General features: G+C 33.7%; 2 protein-coding genes across 2 annotated transcripts; both read right to left on the bottom strand.

Annotated features, from left to right (window-relative positions):
• Nucleotides 1–6002: 6002 nt before the first annotated feature.
• On the bottom strand, nucleotides 6003–13813 carry LOC148625090 (uncharacterized). Its single transcript, XM_088568370.1, has 5 exons — nucleotides 13658–13813; nucleotides 10754–10790; nucleotides 9582–9725; nucleotides 7029–7271; nucleotides 6003–6356 (listed from the first exon to the last, which is right to left on the bottom strand). The coding sequence occupies exons 1-5, from the start codon at nucleotides 13658–13660 to the stop codon at nucleotides 6328–6330; spliced, it is 456 nt and encodes a 151-aa protein (XP_088424496.1). The 5' UTR covers nucleotides 13661–13813; the 3' UTR covers nucleotides 6003–6327.
• Nucleotides 13814–16303: 2490 nt separating this feature from the next.
• Nucleotides 16304–20158, bottom strand: LOC148625089 (neo-calmodulin-like). Its single transcript, XM_088568367.1, has 5 exons — nucleotides 20107–20158; nucleotides 19316–19352; nucleotides 18308–18451; nucleotides 17402–17644; nucleotides 16304–16495 (listed from the first exon to the last, which is right to left on the bottom strand). The coding sequence occupies exons 1-5, from the start codon at nucleotides 20107–20109 to the stop codon at nucleotides 16470–16472; spliced, it is 453 nt and encodes a 150-aa protein (XP_088424493.1). The 5' UTR covers nucleotides 20110–20158; the 3' UTR covers nucleotides 16304–16469.
• Between the last annotated feature and the right edge of the window lie 372 nt (nucleotides 20159–20530).

Here is a 20530-nt window from a genome sequence, read left to right as displayed (position 1 = left end):
TACACTCAATTGAAGTACCGTTTAGATGTATCAACAGAATAAAGTCCCTGTTGAACCGTAAACGGTTCCTATTATGGTCCGTATTTCGATCTGTTTATTAGAATTGTATCTGTAGATTAACATCGAGGGGATTATAAGTTCAAACTATAACATGCAGTTGCTAAATAAAGAACAAGTCATAAAACTAAAGAAGTAAGAGTATAATAAGATTCTAACGGCATAAATAATTAGTGTGTTTAAGTAGATTAACGACTCCGGAAGTCTTTTTAATCATTGAAAACATTGAACATATTACGATAAGAAGCCCTTTATGAATTTGACCCCTTCTCTTAAAGCTTTAAATCCAAACTTATTGTAAGGTTGTACATAACTGTAAAATATCTATATCTATTTTTACAAAGACAAGGTCCCTTTCTTCTGCCTCGGTCAGTGTATAAAATCATACAAAATTAACATGTGAAATTCTAGTATTGTCTCCTTCAACTCACCAGGACAGCCTTAAAATCTTTTTATAGTTTACAAAACCCTCTATGAGGTTAATGGAAAATATTTTTTAAATACCCCGATAGATTATTTTTAATTAATCTATTATGTCTCCATTTAATATGAAGTAGTTATGCTGACTCAGTATTTTGTAAAGAGAGAGGGATTATCATTAAAGTAAACATAATATGGTTTGAAGAAACAAACGATATTAAATCAGTGTTGGAATCGACACTCATTTGTTTAATATGCTGTGATCAGGTTTAATAATCGATCTCCATGGTATGTCCATCTAAGTAGCAATATAAGTACTTCTTTCTTTTTAATTTTTGCGTACTAAGTGTCTTACAGACGTGACACAACAAGCTTTTACATAGTGTTCTAGGAAAGCAGATGGGCTTACCACACCTGGCTTGGGACACTTCACTCCCACCAAATACGTGGCATACAAGAGATAAAATGATGACATGCTGGTTCTGGGTAAGAATAATGTTTGAGTGGGATGAAATTTCTACCTGCGGGGTGTTGTTTCAGTAAGCTACTATTATGAAAATCATACTCAGTGTGTCGTGCAAAGCAGGGTCTGTTCGATTGATTAAGAATACACGAAATATCTGCAATAGGACGAAAACCAATGAATCACTTATAAGTATCTGAACTTTAATATATTTTGACCATTATTTCGCCTATTAAAAATTCGCGATGAAGTCCAACTGGTACCTTCTCCAGTTCGTGATAGTTAACCTTTACCGACGACAAAACTATGTCTTGGCTATCATACTTGTCAGTGTATATCTACGCTTTTTTTAGTTTCTCCGCGTAACAATTCCCTTTACTTTCATCGTAGTTAAACGTCTAACATGATTAAGCAAAGAAATTATGTTATTACTTTTATTTGGAATAATTGATAGACTGTGATAAAATAAAAATTGTTAGTTTTTTGTATATAATAAATAAACACTTAAAACATACGGTCTAAACCCCATTTTAGAATAAATTAGCGTATTTTTTCAATTAAAAAGAATCTTTGTGTCTAAGTTCTGGTGATTTTTTTCTTTATGACATAAGTTGTACATTCTGAAACGTATCCATCGACCCGAGTCTTACGTCAGTGACATCTCCTGAACTGCAGATTTATATTTAAAACTCATTGCCGCTATATATACATGATATCATTTTGAAAACACGATTCAGTGATATTAATCATATACGGCTATATTCGGATATTAAACTTTATATGAAATTCTACGTGTTTGATTGATTTACAAAGAAGAATTATTCTGGTATAGCACCCTTCCTCAGCAAGTTTAGGGGGATGGTATACTTGAGTATTTGAATACCACCACCACCCGCTCGAGCCTGTATCGCTCACCCGGTCAAATTAGTCTTTTTAGACTTCTGGAGCCGTAACTCAAAACATGACTCTTGAACCTCCTGTACTATTGTCTTTAGAATCATTTAATCAATAGTGAGCATTTGTTTTCCAAAGGTTTTCAAGATGTAGAATAAATAACTCCGTACAGGTCCGGGTGTTAAAAGAATAGACTCACAGCAGCGCTAAACCTGTCGTAAAAGGCAACTAAATAGTGCTCAGAACCTAGGCCAGAGGCTAGGGCGTTCTGCCCACAGAGCAACTGGGTTGTTTGCCCTAGGTGGTGGAATGAGGTAACCCTGACATGTTACATGCTGGGGTAGTCAGGTCATATTATGGAAAACTTTACCGCAAACCATAGTGGTGCAACGTGTTGGGAAAAATGCTATCTATCTGGGAACCATTGGGCTCCGCAACAGGAGGTAAAATTGCCCGACCCTACCAACCTCTCCCTATTTCCAGTGGCATTCAAAATTTGACGACACCATTTTCCTTGTGCCCCATCCCATTTTTCAATTTATCATCCATTTCATGTTCATCGCCTGAATATAGCTGAAATATTGCTGTTCGGGCGTTGAACCCCAACAACCAATCATACCAAATATATCTCTCACAGTTATTTATGACCAGGTGAGCCCATAACAGAAAAAAAATGTGCAACATGCTAAGCCATAAACAGAGTTCGTGATTAGGCTTACATAGAACAAGATATTCAAATAGATAAATCCAGCTGTAGTGGACAGATTATTCAGCATTCGTTCATCTCAAAATGCTGATTAATTTGGCCCCTGCATAATTTTAACTACCCCCACACATTTTGGATTTATATGCAAAAATCTTACTTGACCACTATGGTCTATTTTTAATGATGGTTATATTTTTCACTGGATAAAAAATACACACACACGGATTTTTAAAGATATCCCAAGGACGTTCATGTAAGCTTGATTATATGAAATGATTTCAGATGAGAAGATTGGAATGTAAAAATTTGCAAAAAATTCCATTTATGGGGCAAAATTTCTGCATACATTTAAGGTCAATTCTATCATGCTGAACAATTTTACTTCCTGTCAGCTTATAACTAGACCCCAATACCATTTGACCTCCGTTTTTTTGTAACGAAAGCTGTTTTCGCAAAGATCAAAACTCACCACACACGGATTGGTAAAATTATCATAAGGAACATTCCAGCAAAGTTCGTTAAAAATCTGTCCAGTGGTTTCAGAGGAGTAGATGTTTGAAAAAAAAGTTTACGGACGACGACGGATGGCGGGCATATAGTAATGGCAACAACTCAGCTTAAATGAAAAATTCAAAAAAAAAAGAGGAAGTCATCAGTAATTTTCGCAAATATGTGTGCAAAATAGACACAACAATTGTGAAAGGAGGATTGAGATTGTTCCGTTAGCTTCTACTAAAGAACGGTGTATTAAATTGTTTAGAGATGTTTTCTAACACGAACGTCGTGAAATTCAGTATAATATATATAATTACTTGGTCCCACGATATTAAGGGACTTATAGTTGTATCACATATTGTAGTCCTCTTAGCTCAGGTGTTGGCGAATTTCAAAAGTTCATATTTCAATATGTTACACGCTTGTTTTCACCCAAAACATATCTCCAAATAGTTTTCATCAGTTTTTTACATGATTTAACAACAACGACGAAATCATGTACACGTGTGACGTGTAACATTTAAAACGATTAATATTATCTAAGGATAATTTAATTTCAGATGTAACGCGCCTCCTGATTGGATAAAAAAAAATTGTCCATCATCTCATAAAACAAATTTTGTAATTTGACTGTGACGTCATCAACCTTTTTGCCGATTTTTTTCTTAAATTGAATTATTCTATTGAAGTATACCGAAAACTTCAAAACCAGGAATTCGAGATTCCACGAACTAGTGTTTCTTCCATGATCCACGAAAATTGGTATCCACGAATTAAAGCACTTTCACAGTATTTAGTGTGCACCACATGATTGAGGTTATTTGTATTATTGGACGAAATGCACAAAGAGAAGCAACTCCTACCATTTGTTCATGACTTTATTAAAACCGTTGGTAACTGTATTTTGAAACCTTTTATTTGTTTTCTATATTAAAACTCAAAATGTGAATGCCTACTGACCATTTACTCTGTGATAGGAAAAATGGGCGATAAATGTAGAAATTTATTCTGTATTCGATCGACAACCTTTTCTTTGAGGTGTTTTTTTTCTCCTTATATTGTTCTTGGACTCCTAATTAGTAATATTAAATGGCAAAATGTTATCATGTAATGTCTTTGTATATAATAAAACATAATTGTTTTGAAATATTTTACTGATTATATAAGTAATCATGAAAGATCGATATTAAATTTTGTTCTTCATATTCCAACAACAATACAAAATAAAACCCCGAGAGGATGTTCACATGACAACATTTTGTCAAAGGTACATTGTGTCACGTAGTTTAGTACATGTATGTAGTAACTTGACAATGTAGAAAAACAATCCAGGTGTTGAGCCCACCCAACCCCACCTTTGTGGAAATTTTTATAAATTCAATTTTGTGTAAAATTTTGGCACAAATCAGTAAATTATAACCTGGACTCTGGTCATAATCAAAACCTTTCCACAGTTACGGTATAAATTTCCGAATCAATCCCTGAAAAATTTAATTTTTGTTCACATTGTGGAGTTAAAAGTTAAAGCCCTCAGACAGAAAATTGAGCGGTAAAATGGAAACAACATGTGGATGACATGTTCGACATTTATTTTGTTTTTAAGCCATTCTCCTGACTAAAGGCATTTCAAGGCTATTTAAGGTTTAAGGTTATTGTGATCGTCCTACATATTTGATTTTAATGCTGCTGATGAGAGGTTACACCTTGAAACACGTGTACAGCATATCGAAATTTACAATATAAGAAAACCACAGACCAGATATCCGGGAGCAAAGACTAGACCAAAAAAATCCAAACAAAACACAAAAAAACAAACATATTTTTAAGTTAAATTAAAGAATTCACATTGAAATTGTACAAAATGTAAGGACAAACTGTACAAAATAGACAAAAAATACCAGTCTTCTTGGTCTGGTCATTGCCCTGAGATTGAAGATATGTTCCTCGTTCTAATCATGGCCACATTGCTTTCACTTTTAGAAAATGGTACTTCTTTTGCAATGAAAAATAATTGAAAACTGGTGGTAAAATTAAGGACAGCCCCTATCGTACATTTATTTACATGTGGATCTAGTTCACCGGTAGAAGTACATTTTTGTACCATAGCTACATGTATTAGTCGACAAGTAATGAAACATCAAAACAAAACCATTTTACAGAAATTGAGCGGAATTGATCCCAATTTGGCAATAGCTTATGAATGACAAATAATTTGCGAAATCGAATTCCATACTCAGGGGTCTGAAAATGGTCAAAAAAGAAAAATTGTTTTTTCGAAATATGCATATAAAAGGTAACAATTTAGTTATTATTTTTTAAGTCGCAGTCTAAAAGGGCTCAAAATCTTGGGTCGTATTTTTTTTCTATATCTGTGCAGCGAAAAGTGAGATTTCAAGAACTCACAAAATACTGTACTGCTTTTAAAGAGGTCTCCGGTAAAGTCCTTGTAAAATCGGGTTGACGAGGAGTGCAGTTTTTTTCCATTGGATCCAGAATAGCGATTATTTTTTTTAGAAAAAAAAACAAAATACAAAGCTTCTACACAATCTTCTTAAACAAGAGGCGCAACTTCATTATTATGAGTCCTAAATTCCAGTGTTTGGCGTTTATTTGGACCGTAAATCGGAATACGAAATCTACTTTTTGAACAGATACCTCGTATGCATGAAGAAAGAGTCACCTAGTGGTAGCGATAGCGAAGCTAAAAAAATCACGGAAACTTACTATATTTACATAAGTATTGCCACAATATCAGTTCGAAGTTGTTCTGTTCAGCATAGGTCGATCTGAGGACCGTTAATAAGAACAATCTCTAAATAAAATTGCAAAAGAATTACTGATTTTCACACACAAAGATATATTTCATTGTCAAAATATAAACATTTCTGTGGAGATCATTTAAAGTCTACATCCTTCAAGTTATTTTTAAATAATCTTATACACATGAATAGAGGAGAAACACCGAAAAGGTTTTTCAATGAATTTATTTGATGACAATACTCTTAGAGTTTAATTCAGAAAATAAATAAATTACATTGTATACTTACATTATTTACTAAGTGGTACGCGCTTTCTAATTATAAACTTTCATATTTACAAATCGGATCCGAACTCAAACTAACAAAAAACAGTGATTAATTTGTCCATTGTAAAGCAGATGGCACAAATATTTGCTCATGGGTGATTAAAATGAAAGTACATGAAAATAGGTTGACTTTTAAAACCAGTGTTTTCTCATCTCTTAAGTCAACGTAATTTAATGAACAAAGGCATCCTTTTATTTCCTCCCCTCTCATTTAGCCATCATCATCTCAACGAATTCTAAAATAGATAATTTACATACTGTTCATTTTATTTTCGAAAATGAGAATTGTCTTTTGATGTAAATGAATTACTCGTACTTGACTTATTGTACGGTATTTAAGGAGGTAGACCTAGGGTAAGAGACACAACTCTTAGAAATCATTGCAAGGTTTGTATTCAGCATTTTACATCAATCTCATGTAAGCACCAAAGTAACTTTGGCTGATTTAATTTTGTTTCTAATGAAAGCTTGATAGGCTTTAGTGAAATTGAATATAATACAATTTGAAACATATCACTGATTTCAAGAGTTATGTGCCTTACCGTAGATCTACCTCCTTAAAAGAGAGGTTAAGAAGAGACATTCTTAAGTAATTGCGATCGTCAGCGAAAACGCATGAGAGCATGCCAAATCGTGAATTACATATAAGAAATATCGCGTGATATGCAGTGCTGGACACTCTTTGCTAGTGCACTGAAAATCACTTTAAAATAGGACAAAACGGAATGATTACGTGAGATTACGCCTTGGTCCAGTATGGCTAGCATAGGACCAATGATTTAGTTAATATATGAAACCTTACGCAATATTACTATAAAACTAATCGACCAATTTAACAAATGACAGAGACTGAGCACTGACTGTCTTTATAAACACATTTCCCGTTTAATTTAATATGCATATAATACCTGCGTAATCTATTTCCCCATTGCCATCTTTATCCGCTTCATGCATCATTTCATCTATTTCTTCCGGTGATAATTTTTCGCCTAGGTTTTCCATGACAAGTTTTAGTTCAGCCTTGCTGATGCTTCCGCTTCCGTCTTTGTCAAAAACTTTAAAAGCCTCTCGTAGTTCCTCTTCCTCGTCAACGTCTTGAAGACGCTTTGCCATCATGATCAAGAACTCGGGAAATTCTATGCATCCATTTCCTGATGAAAATGACAATTTACAAATTGTTTTAATCAGAAGAAGTTACTATGATATTGATTGATTGATTGAGTGTTGGGGTTTAACGACCGAGCAGCAATATTTCAGCTATATCCGGGCGAAGAACATGAAATGGATGATAAAATGAACATGAAATGATGAAATGAAAAATGGGATGGAGCACAAGGATAATTGGATCGACAAATTTTGATTGACACTAGAAATGGGGAGAAGTGGGTAGGATCGGACTTTTTATCCTCCTGTGGCGGATCCCAGTGGTTCCTTCTTTGATAGAATACCACAGAAGGGTTCTTTAACGTGCGAAGAATGTGGCGTCTTTCTCAACACGTTGCACCACTATGGTTTGCGATCTGGTTTTCCGTATTATGGCCTGATAACCCCAGCATGTACATGTAGCATGCCAGGGGTACCTCATTCCACCACCTGGGGCACACAATCCAGATGCTCTGTGGACAGAGCACACTACCCCCCGGCCAGGGTTCTGCGCACTATTAAGTCGCCTTTTACGAAAAGTTTAGCGCTGCAGTGGGTTTATTCTTCTGACACTCGGACCAGCATGGGCTACTATGATATTGAAGTTTTCATTTAAAATAATAAATCAAAGAATGAAGTCTTCAAAGTCGCTAATCTTCTATTCTATGCCACTGATTTTGGTTTGCTTTCAACATCCGAAATGGCACGAATACTGTGAAATCGTGGGACTTCCGCTAGAATCTTGGCTCCCTTGATATGATTACTCTTTCCTAACCATGATGACCCGAATGTTTTTCAATTGAAACAACTGGTTACCAGAAAGTACGAGTAATGTTTTCGTTCCAAATGTTTCTCTCAAATTCTCAAACAAGCAAAAAACACACGTAGAACACATGTGTATGATATTTAAGAGCTACATTTTGATCTCGCATGAAGCTATGACGGTAACCACGGCACTGATCAGCAGCTTAATGTAGAGTAGTAATATATAATTATGCGAAAGTAAAGTACAGAAATTACGAGTGAAAGAAGTCGCTAACAATATTAGCGACTCAAAAACCGACTTCATGTATTTTTTGATAAAATCGAATATCATCATTGATATGAGTTTTAATAATACAGCTCTCATAAAGGAGAGAAAACTTTTCGTACATAGCATAATATTACGCAGATAGGGAGTCAGCTCGATACTAACGTCCGACGGTTCGATGGTCCAACAATTCGATAGTCCGACGGGTCGATAGTCCGACAGTGAAAATATCAATGTCTCAGTTAGTAGCACTTTAAAAAAAAAACTTTACATGTGTGCTCGGCCGACATTAAACATAGAGTGAGCTATTGTCATTATTTTGAATTATTCGTCCGTCGGTCCCTAAACTTTTTTTACAAAGATCCTATAATCTGAAATCAATGTACGGACCACTTTCAAACTTGGTTAACAATGCATGATACAATGTATAACCAAGTTGATGGGAATTATCACCGATTATGGTAACCTATAAAATTACATGCTGTGTATGAATAAACATATAGGTAAATATAATAAACCAGACCTTCGTTGGTAATGTTTAATTCGTATCGATTCACTCCTTGAGACGTTTAGGTTTCCCGCACGCACAATACCCAAACGCACGCTAAACGCTCACCAAACGAACAATAAACGAACGCTTCTATCATGCGTATAAACGAACGCTCCTATCGTTTCAACGCACGATAGACGAACGACGAAAAATAATAATATTGACATATAATGAAGACAAAAAATATAGAAAATAAAATTAATGAAATTATATAAATTAATAATAGCAAAAAATATATAAATAACAGCTAAATCAAGGAAATAATCAAAGTACAAAAATTAACGAACGCTCTTATCGTGCGTTTAAACGAAGTTACGCTTCTATCATGCGTTTATCGTGCGTTTAAACGAAGTTACGCTTCTATCATGCGTTTATCGTGCGTTTAAACGAACCCAAAACGATGTGTAAACGCACGATAAACGATATACGAACGCTAAAATGGGAAAACGTGAACGTCCCAAGGAGTGAACGATTATAAGGACGTCATTCTCCATTATGTATTTTATATGTGTTTTTGGTAGAAATCGACGAAATTGTCATTTAAATAATTGTTATTAATCAATGAGACATTAACAATTGATGTATATATATATAGACTTATATCTTGATGTTACCATAATGTTTCTTTTTACGCTGCTTTCAACACTGATATTTTATACTCAATTTGATAATTGCCTTTTGTGTTGTAATATTGTTTTACTTGTAAGTTTTTATCGCTTTACAAATTTTTACATGTACCGTCCGTGTCGACGTCATGTATCATTTCTTCCAGTTCAGCAGTTGTTGGGTTCATGCCTAATGACCGCATCACAGTTCCGAGCTCCGTCACTGAAATTGTTCCATCACCGTCTTTATCAAAGAGATCAAATGCCTCTTTAAATTCTGAAGATAAAATTGTGTTTACACTAATGAATATTTATTTACATGTCAATATAAATTGTCTACCCTAAATCGCATAACATTATATCACCCCGCGGGTCGGTGGCACTTGGGTGCTTTTTGAGTATCGGTTTGATACAGCACATGTGAAACAGATTTTAACATGTCATATTCATTATATCATATATTTAACAAAACTTCAAGTATTATCTATGAAGGGGTACGATATAAGGTCTAGAGGTGTGATATAGAGTATGCGGTATAGGTCTAGAGACTGTGATATAGGGTATGCGATACAGGTCTAGAGGTGTGATATAGGGTATGCGATATATGGTAGACTATATAGGGTTTAAACAAACACTTGTAATGCATATACAAAAAGATAATATTTTAATCTAAAAAAATTGATATGATATATGTAGATACACAGACGAACACTTTATATCTGTGATATCAGTGTCTGCATTTGATTAGTAATTGTATATGGTGAATGTACTTTAATTCGTGGATGCCAATTTTTGTGGATCGGTGAAGAAACACAAGTTCGTGGATTCTTGAATTCGTGGTTTCGAAGTTATGAGTAAACCCATCAATGGAAATCTACTATTCGTTGGGAATCAAATTTCGTGGTTTGATCTATCCACGAAAACCACGGTAATTGGTACCCCAATAGTACAACATGTAAATAATTACTCGACGTTCATCTACTAAGATTTATATTTTCAGTTGTGCCTTGCTTTGTGTTTATTTTATATAGAATTGAATGTCTTTAATATTTGATTATATGAATAAAATGTAATAGAATATTTCTGATTTTGACTATAACTTATTAATTCTTTTGTCAGTTTCCAAAGTACCAGCGCACTTCAATAAATTTTGCTGTTTTGTTTTATTTGCCGAATTCGTTTTCTCAGTTTTCATTTTGATATTGCTTAAAAAACTTTTGAATAAGTCTTTTACTTTTGAAGAAGTCTTTTTCTTTCGAATACAGAACTGTATGATATCAGCTTTAAATTAAAATGTTGTCTTACCTGCTTTTTGGTCTTCAGATAATTCACTAGCGGCAGCCTAAAAAACAGGGCTATGGTAAATTAAACAAATCATAGAACATACTATTGGATGAATCTCAGACTTCACAAGAGGTTCCATGAATGTTGGTTCCATGAATGTTGGTTCCATGAATGTTTTTCTTTGTGTGTGTGTGTGTGTGTGTGTGAATTTGCCATACCAATACTCATTGTTCACGTACCGTGTTAAGAGGGGGTTCATTCAATTGCTTTTTTAGTTTTAGTAAGAGCACTGCTTATATTTTATCCTGTCATTGTTCATTTATCAAGTATGATCTTGCAAATCCTGCAATATAAGAGGATATAGGCGGGTCAAAAGGGGGCTGGTTTCCCAGGGTCCTAAGTTTGAACTTTTTATGTAAAAACGTCGCATTTAAAAAAAAAAACTATATAATAATGTGATGTCGATCAATACGACTATCAACGCTTGTCAGAGATTTAAATGATGTACTTAATGTTCTTTGTTGTGAATGCCTGTTTTCCATGTCTGGTCTTTGTCCCTGGATTACATTCTTTTGATTACCGCTATAACCTTGGTTCCCTCGATTACTCTTACATACGGATTATTAAATGTCAAAATAATGACATACAAAACTGGAAAAAATGCACATTATTTGAATTAAAAAAAAACATTCTAAATATCGGAGTAAATTAATGCATCGTGCCCTCATGTATTATGCTCGTCAACTATTATATATGAAATAAAAATAAACAAGAATTATTTTAAATCTGGTGGTCTGCACTTAAATTCCAAAAGTACAGTCCATTTGATATCAATATATTGTAGGCTGTGAGATCAAAGGGTGAATATTCGGATCCATTACTGAATTTGTGGCATGAAATAAGACTTCACAGTTAGATGTATGTAATTTTGATGTAATTACATGTATACATTAAATTTTATGCGAAACTGAATGCGACATATATGTGCTTATTTGGAACTTACCAATCTACGACCATATATGATGAAATATTGTGTTGCCACTTAATATGCATAAGATCATCGTCTGCTTGATAGTCATTTACTATTTTCTTTTCAATTATGAAAACAGTGTAAAATTACAGCAAAAAACTAAAACCCATGTTGATCTGAACAATACAGTAAACTCCTACTGAGGTATTTAAATTCATCTAAGTATCAGTTTGAACTGCTATTTTTTAACTGTCATGTACTTTCACGCCTAACTTGTTTAACCAAAGGCAATTTAAAATATTTTTTTTCAATTAGATGTTCGTATTTCATCAAACATCAATATACTTAATATTTACTATATCAGACATCCGTTTAATTGTTTGCCTTTGGTATTACATCATTGCTAAGGAACTGATGTCATGATCGGTCATGTAATAATGATCAGCAAGTAAAGACTCGAATGAAAAAAAGGCACACGATAACGAAATCGAAAAAAAAACAAGGGTGGCAGGGGATGTTTGTTTTAATTTAATATGTTCTTATGCCGTAAAAAGTCAAGTTGAACAACATATACATTACTGATAAAATTTCAGAATACAAATGTACTTTAATTAATTCAAGTAATATGTAAAATTTTGTAAACTGCCCTAACGAGACCAGACATTTTAAAATCCGGGTATAAATGTAATAGGTGATTTGATAAGCAGATGCACCGAACTTACTTTGTGCAGAAAGACGTCTTTTGATATTTGACATCCCTTTTCAAAATCTATTTGAAGACAATCCAAAAATGTAACACCAAAGTGTAAATATGTTGATACTTCATCTCTTTGGAATAACACAGGAATTGCATAATAGGCGTCATGAACTTCTTTCTTTTACTCTAGTTTTTTTTGTTTTTGTTTTTGTTTTGTTTTGTTTTGTTTTGTTTTTGTATTTGTTTTGTTTTGTTTTGTTTTGTTTTGTTTTGTTTTGTTTTTGTTTTGTTTTGTTTTGTTTTGTTTTTATTTTGTTGTTTTTTTTGTTGTTGTTTTATTTTGTTTTTTTGTTGTTGTTTTTTTTTGTTTTTGTTTTTTTTTTTTGGGGGGGGTAGTTACGTTAATTCAGTGATTAATTGTCTATAAATTACTGAAATAAAATATACCCAAAAATTCCGAATTTATTGACAAGATTAATTTGTTGTTTTAATTTCAAAGATAATTAAGCTTACTGGTAAGCCTTTCTTAAAAAAACCAATAAACCCGTATGTCTGACGTGTGAGTTATTTCCCTTTGTATGAAAATAATCTAAGAACCTTTGAATGGGAAAAAGGAACGTTATCTGTTGGGATGATCTGATGTACCACTGAAGCTATGGCACGATCCTAGTCGTAAGTTTTTAGCTCAAATTAAGTACATGTATTAAGGTATAAAACCAAGGGAAGACTCTAATTCGTTGGAATGACGATAACAGGTACTTTGGTGACCATGGTCCTGGTGTTGGATTCGAAAAAGGGGTATGTCTGCCAATTGCCATAAGAGGGGTCACTGACCAATTACCATTACTGTGTTTTGTTAGGGCCGAACAAAAGTAAATATAAGAAAAACGGGAATGTTCATATTAAATTGGTGGGTTTTTTTTAATATAGAATATGGTTGCTTAAGCATTTTGAAACCAATATCCGTTTTGGTTAAACGATTGACTTTTAGTCATTAGTGTCAAGTTACCATTATTTTTTTACTTACGGGAAACACTGGTGTTTACAGACGATGAAAATCTTTTTTTTTTTAAGTATTAAAAATAATACCTGGATAATGAAGGTCGCCAACACTGTTTTTAAACTTAACAATTTAAGTTCTAAAATTTTCAGATAGATACATGTAGCTTATTGCGTTGAACGAAAAAATTATAACAAACGAGCGTGACACATGCGTCCCATTTTCCGAGAAAAGAAGATGTATTAAAATTTCACTTACCATGTCAGTATAAAGAATCTCGAAGTCTGTTTACATGAAATCAGCCCTAAAACTACGGCACCTATTGAAATATAGATATTTCTGTTACAAAGGATATTTAAACACAATTCTACAAACGTATATCAATTAAAAATCATAGGTACAATTGCAAATATAAATATCTACTGAACCAAGACTATCTCCAGAAGTACGAATACCGGAATTCGGTAATTTGCCCTTTAAATTAAGAGGTCAACATTTAAGGAAGCCTTAAAGATAAACTGCATACAAAGGAATTGTACACGAAGTGCCATAATTGAGGTTTTAGGTTTATTATATGTTCAATATTTATACTTTTAAGTGAGTGTACATTAATGTTGGTTTAGATATTAGAGTGAGGCAGACCCTAGTAACCTACTGTTAGATCAAACTATTGACGTTCAAGTGTGTATATAAGTAAAGGCATCATCCTAGAAACAACGCTTTTTACAGAACTCCTGAATTCAATCATTAATCAGTCGAGTATCCAATACTGTTAGAGAAATATCAGGCTAAAGTCATTGTAACTGCCCACAGCTTGACCAGTTGATCATGAATAGTAATAGTGATCAGTTGACAATGGCAATGAAATCTCATCTTCTTTTAAGCTCATCTTTTTCAAGCTGAAAATAGCTTATAACGGTTTACACTTCATTTCCAATATACATGAATATTTACATACATCCGAATTCTTTAATACTAAGATACAAATACGTGTATTTCGAATTCGTGTCAGTTTGAAACAACGGTTATTTACAGTTATTTCGAAAGTGCGGTTTTATGGAAAGCTGTATACGTGTAACTGATAATTACATGTACATGTATCTCACTTATTATGTGTTTTCAAGAATCAGACAAACATATTTTGCGAAACTTTTTATAAGATTACTATGTGTCAGTGCTCACTAATGATATCCAAACCTGCACCCAACTTTAATGTATGGTTAAAATAAAACCAAGTCGGCTGAAAGTTTCATGTTGTTGTTCCACAAGTCCGCAGTTGAATTCATATTAAGTTTATGTCAATTTATCGAGTGATTGAGCCATGTATTTGCAGAGAAAGAAATGTGAGCTGGTGAACAGACAATGGTTAAATAATATACACTTTGTATTCCCCCCCCCCCAAATCCTTCTCAGAGGGCTATAAATATGACAGCGTATACATTTTACTCAAACTTTCAAATTATTAAAAAAAAAAAGAGAAAATTTTATTATGCTGTATCAGCGCTCTACTTAACCATGAAAATATCCACCGATTTGAAAGATCACGCTTGCAAATGATCCACATGGTTCATACACAGATCTATACTTGAGACTTTTTAGATGGTGACAGTAGCTATGGTAACCAGTTACAACCAAATATGAATAAAACAACAGAAAACCATTATAGTTTGTAACCTAGTATAGTGTGGTACATGTATGTAACACCAGAAAACCTCTTGATCACTTCAATATACAAATATAATAGCAACCATAAAATTAAGTTGTTACAAATACCACATGGGTAGTTATGAAATGTCCTAAAGCAAAGAAAAATTGAATCATTGACCAGTAAAACACAACCTACTTTTGAAACAATCTAATATAAACATTGTAATGGACATTACACTTTTATAATAGCATACTCGAATACAGTGTTATTAAATCATAAGTCACAGTATACCATGGCGATTTATTGTCAAATTTAAGGTTCAACCAGAGGTTTAAAAAGTAACATCACAGAAAAATATCAGTTGTAAAGCTTAATTTGGGTTCTACTTGCGTTAACCCTTAAACTATAGTTGTATTGTCCCTCATTTCTCTTTCTTTTTTTTTCATTTTTGATTCTCCTTACTGTATATTGTGAGTCAAGAGCTTCACTCTATTATAATTCAAAAGAAATCTTGTTTTCAACAAAGCTCTGCCTAGATGTGTTCATAGAGTATGGTTTTTGATGCTATTTCACGGGATTGCCAAGCGCCTACATGTATTAAAAATTAATGACTCGCTTGACATTTCATGTATATAACGTTTTTTTTTTTAATTTATGTTGGTGCAGTTAATCTTATTTTGTGTAGCATTATAACCTTCATCGTCCTTTAAAAGTGAAACTATGCATACAGTTTCTATATATTCTCTTTGACTACTTTACTAAATTAAAACGGAGATGCTATGCCGGTACATCAAAAACTTGTTTGATTGATTTTTAGCTATTTTACATCCTATGTGGCAGATATTTTAGGACAAGAACGTTTGTCAATCCAACAGGCACTGCTTTGTGCTGGTCCGACACGCTGAGTCAGATCTTTATTTTGCACGCATGACACCCAGTTAGACACATTATTCTGACTCTGAGATAATCAGACATGAGTTATCTCCCAATCACCTTGACGGAGAAAAACGGATTCGTTTGCGAGGCTCTCTCCACTCGAACCGAGCACGCTATAATGCTAACAATGAGGCAGTATCATGCAAAAAAACTTATCTCAGTATTTGTTTTAAATTAAAACAGCGCTTCTGGACCAAACAAAACTCGGGGACGTAGACAGTTACTCATCTTAATGATACAGAAATCATCACCAAAAGAAGAAAAATGTCAACCAAATAAAACACATAAAAAAGCAAGCCTTAATCAATCATAACAAAATATATAGCTATTGATTTATTTGTTTACAAGTATATAAAAATAAAAACACTTTTATGATACATTTAACAGGAAATTTATCATGTTTGACATCAATTTTTACTTTTGATCATTTAGCGAATGTGATATGGTGTGGTTTTCGAGGAAGTTCCGTGAGAGTAGAAACTTGATTTATTTCAACATCAGAGCAACAAATTCTGAAAAAGAGCGACATGCATTAAATTTTACATAGTATTAAATTATACATAGTACTAAGGTGTGTGTGACACAAATTGCTGTCTAATTAAATGTTAGCATCTTATACGTAAATCCGTATATGCTCAAAAAAACTAACAAAGCTGTAAAAAAGTATAACATTTCAGAGAGTGAGGGGACGAAAGATGAAGAAGAGACTGGAGCCAATCCCGAGTGTTAGAGGAGGTATGGAATGCATCCTTCGTGTGAGAGGTCGAAAAAAAATAAAATATCCCGACCCCAGTGTGAAGGGATGAATACACTGTAATACATTTAGATTGTGAGTTAACGCCAAGAAAGGAACAACTCAAGATTGTACTAGGACTGAGCGACTGGACAAAACCCGGTATGGGAGAATGAAGAAGAAGGAACAAATATCAGGTGCAAGAGAACAAAGAAACAGAAACAAGTATTGAGTGTGAGAGGACGTGGAGACAAGAACAAGCCCCGAGTGTGAGAGGACATAGAGACTGAAGTAAGTCCCCCGTGTGAGAGGACATATATGTAGATATAGGCTCGAATCTCGAGTGTGAAAGGACGCGTATATACAAAAAAACACCCAAGTGTGAGAGGCCGTAGATATAGGAATAAATCCCGAGTGTGAGAGCATGAAGAAACAGGAACAAATATCGGGTGCGAGAGGACGCGGAGACGGAAATAAATCCCGATTGTGAGAGGACAATTCTCGAGTGTGAGAGGACGTAGAGAGGGGAATATTGTCTTTGAATTGCTGATCATCATATTTTGACAGAAGCGGTACAATACTAATCTGCTCGCTTGTTTATGTACATGTACACTTTGTTCAGTGATTTACTGTTTTTACTGTTGTTTTCATATGACCAGGATAACGACATTCAATTTTCTTTTACCTTGATAGTTAACCATACCATCCCCGTCTAGGTCAGCTTCATTGAGCATATCATCAACCTCCTCATCCGTCAACTTCTCGCCGATACATGTCATCACGTGGCGTAATTCGGCAGCACTGATAAACCCATTACCATCTTTGTCAAAAAGTCGGAATGCTTCTTTTATCTCCTCTTCAGCATCCCCGTCTTTCATCTTTTTAGCCATTAACGTAAGAAATTCAGGGAAATCAACCTGCCCATTACCTAAAAACTAGAAAAAACTGTTAGCAAAGCTAACTAAAGGATACCCCTCCCGCTCCACATGTTAAAAGTCGTCAAACAGGAAGGTGATATCACTTATGTTGAAGGTCAATCCCACGACACGGTATGATATAACATATTTCTGTAGACCTATAAAGTGACAGTGATAAGTAGTTACAGTAAAACTCGTCAAAGAAGCTGTGGACGGACGGACACGATCCAAAGCTGGGGTATAACAAGTGGCTCTACTTTACTGGAAACAATTTCTTTTCGTATACATTTTAACATTCTAAAAATACATTTACAATTTGGTGATGTATTGCTATGGTTTATTTGAATAAATTACTAGAATGTTATTATTATTGTAAAATAAGTAGTTGTATCATGTTTCTACATGCAATATAGATTCCAGAAATAGTGCAAGCTATACAAAATGTGCTTCTATGACAAACATTTACAAATCCTTTACCTTCGTAAAACATAGATATCATTGTTATACAATCTATAGGTTCTATGTCGGGTCTTTGTCTCTGGATTACATTCTTTTGATTACCGCTATAACCTTGGTTCCCTTGATTACTCTTTCTTATACTTCATGGAATTAAACAATGAGTAACTAATATTGTTCAACCGATTAAAGTTGAAAGATTAAACATCTGATATTACCATCGGCGTCAATTTCATTTATCATGTCTGACAACTCCACCTCGGATGGATTCATTCCGAGAGATCTCATAGCGACACCGAGTTCCTTTCCAGTTATGGTCCCGTTTCCATCTCTGTCAAATAGGCTAAAAGCCTCTTTGAATTCTAGAAACAAGAGAAAAGGTAAACTCACAAGTAGCTACGGGGAGCCGAATGGGACTTGGTCTTTTTGTAATCAAAATCAATTTTATGTCACAAAAATCAATTTTTTGAGACAAAAGTATATTTTGAGAGACTAAATTCAATTTTGTGTCACAAAAGTCAATTCTGTGACACAAAATTCAGTTCTGTGAGACAAAATTCAATTCGATATTGCACATTTTGAATTCATTTGCATATCCAAAGGATTCTGTAAACTTATTTGCATACAAAATTGGCTTTTGTGGCAAAATTCAATTTTGTTGCACAAAATTGAATTTTTTGACACAAAATCACAAAATAAACTTTTGTCTCACAAAACTGAATTTTGTGACACATATTGAAAAATTTGTAGTATGTTACAAATTTTGTTCACTTAAATCTGATTTCATTTTTGTTGAACAAAATTCACTTTTGTCTGTACACAATTGAATTTTGAGTACAAAACCACAAGAGTCCCATTGTGCGCCCCGTAGTAGCATTACTATATATCAGCATCTTACTTCAACAAAGTTTATCCTATACTTTAGGTCTCTGCTATTGATCATTATAGGGCTATGCTCATACTTAAAAATAACATACCAGTTTCATTATAAAAAAAATCAAAGATGTGCATTAATTTCATTCCTTCGAAATAAGAATCACATGGTTATAAACTCGAGACAGAAAGAACAGAACGATAAAAGATTATAACCCTAACAAAAAAAGCTGATACTTAATTTTGGCTATGTTTCTCAGTCGTTCATGCACAAGACTTCTACTTAAATGAAAAGAATACATACATTTGTATGAAACTAAGGAAATTCATTCGTTTAACCCATAGAACCTTACCCGTTATCTGTTCATCTGTAAGTTGGTCAATCCCAGCCTGAATAAAAATGTACCATCAAATCATATGAAAATCTTAAGAAAAACACCCAAAAACTAAGTATGAATTGAAAATGAAATAAAAACTCAAAGCAGATTAACCTTATGCACTGTTATGGCAAGTATCCTTGGTCTTTTTTCTGGACTTATCAACGAGCTACTTTATTAAGACGAAATGTAAATGTAGAAATTATTATAGATCGGCAAGTCCCTGTAAGTACGGAACCCCATTAGTACAAGGTGTTTGTTTTATGTCTAAGTCGTATAAAGTATTTCGTTAAAACGACGACTTATTATCTTGTTATAACGACTTAGATTTTCGTTATAACGGCTAAATAATAGAACAACTCGTTATAACGACTTAGCTAACTTGATCTAACGATTTAGTATCTTGTTAAAACGACTTAAAAATATAACAACACTTGGCACTAATGGGCTTCTGTATGTAAAAGATAAGCACTGTAACACAAACTCTGTAAAACCGGTCAGCTCTGGAATGTTTGGATTGAGTGAAATGGAATCGGAATATAAATTTACTATATGGTAATGAATATAAATGAAAATTCAATATTCAACGCATTAATCGTATAGTCGTATTTTTGTGCTGAATTTCTACAAGCAGGTGAAGATGATTATTAAACAGACTTTACAAAGGCTTTGGTGCGCCTTTGGATTAAATTTGCGTTAAGGTACATGTACATACATTCATTGATTCGTGGACTGTTCATTTTTGCTTAAATAAAAACGGAACTTACCATATTGGTGACATGTGTATATTCATGTATGTAACCAGTGTCTCAGGGATTTAATTAATATTTGAATTAGAGGTTTAGGATTTTAAATTCATTACGAGCAAAGAACAAAGACAAAACAATAGTACCTGGGAATATACCATCTTTAAATGGCGTCATTTAATATTATTTTATATTGAACAGATATATTATGACAGGGCGGGGTATCAGACGAGGGAAGTTTTATACTCGAGACTGGTACAATACTACATTTTGCGAATATCCCTCATTGTTTAATTACACCGAAAATCAATTTAATGTGTTAATTCTTGCGAAGGTTTTGGTAAACACCACGGCTAAGGGAAAATAGGGCATATTTTTTATGCATATACCCCGGCAGTAGTGAAAATGACCGAAATCTTAAAAAATATATATAAAATACGTTGGT

The sequence above is a fragment of the Perna viridis genome, chromosome 2, assembly GCF_037379345.1.
Source record: "Perna viridis isolate PV_CMFRI_1.1 ecotype Kerala chromosome 2, ASM3737934v1, whole genome shotgun sequence".
In the NCBI taxonomy this organism is placed as follows: Eukaryota; Metazoa; Mollusca; class Bivalvia; order Mytilida; family Mytilidae; genus Perna; species Perna viridis.
This window is presented reverse-complemented; position numbering and strand designations above follow the sequence as displayed.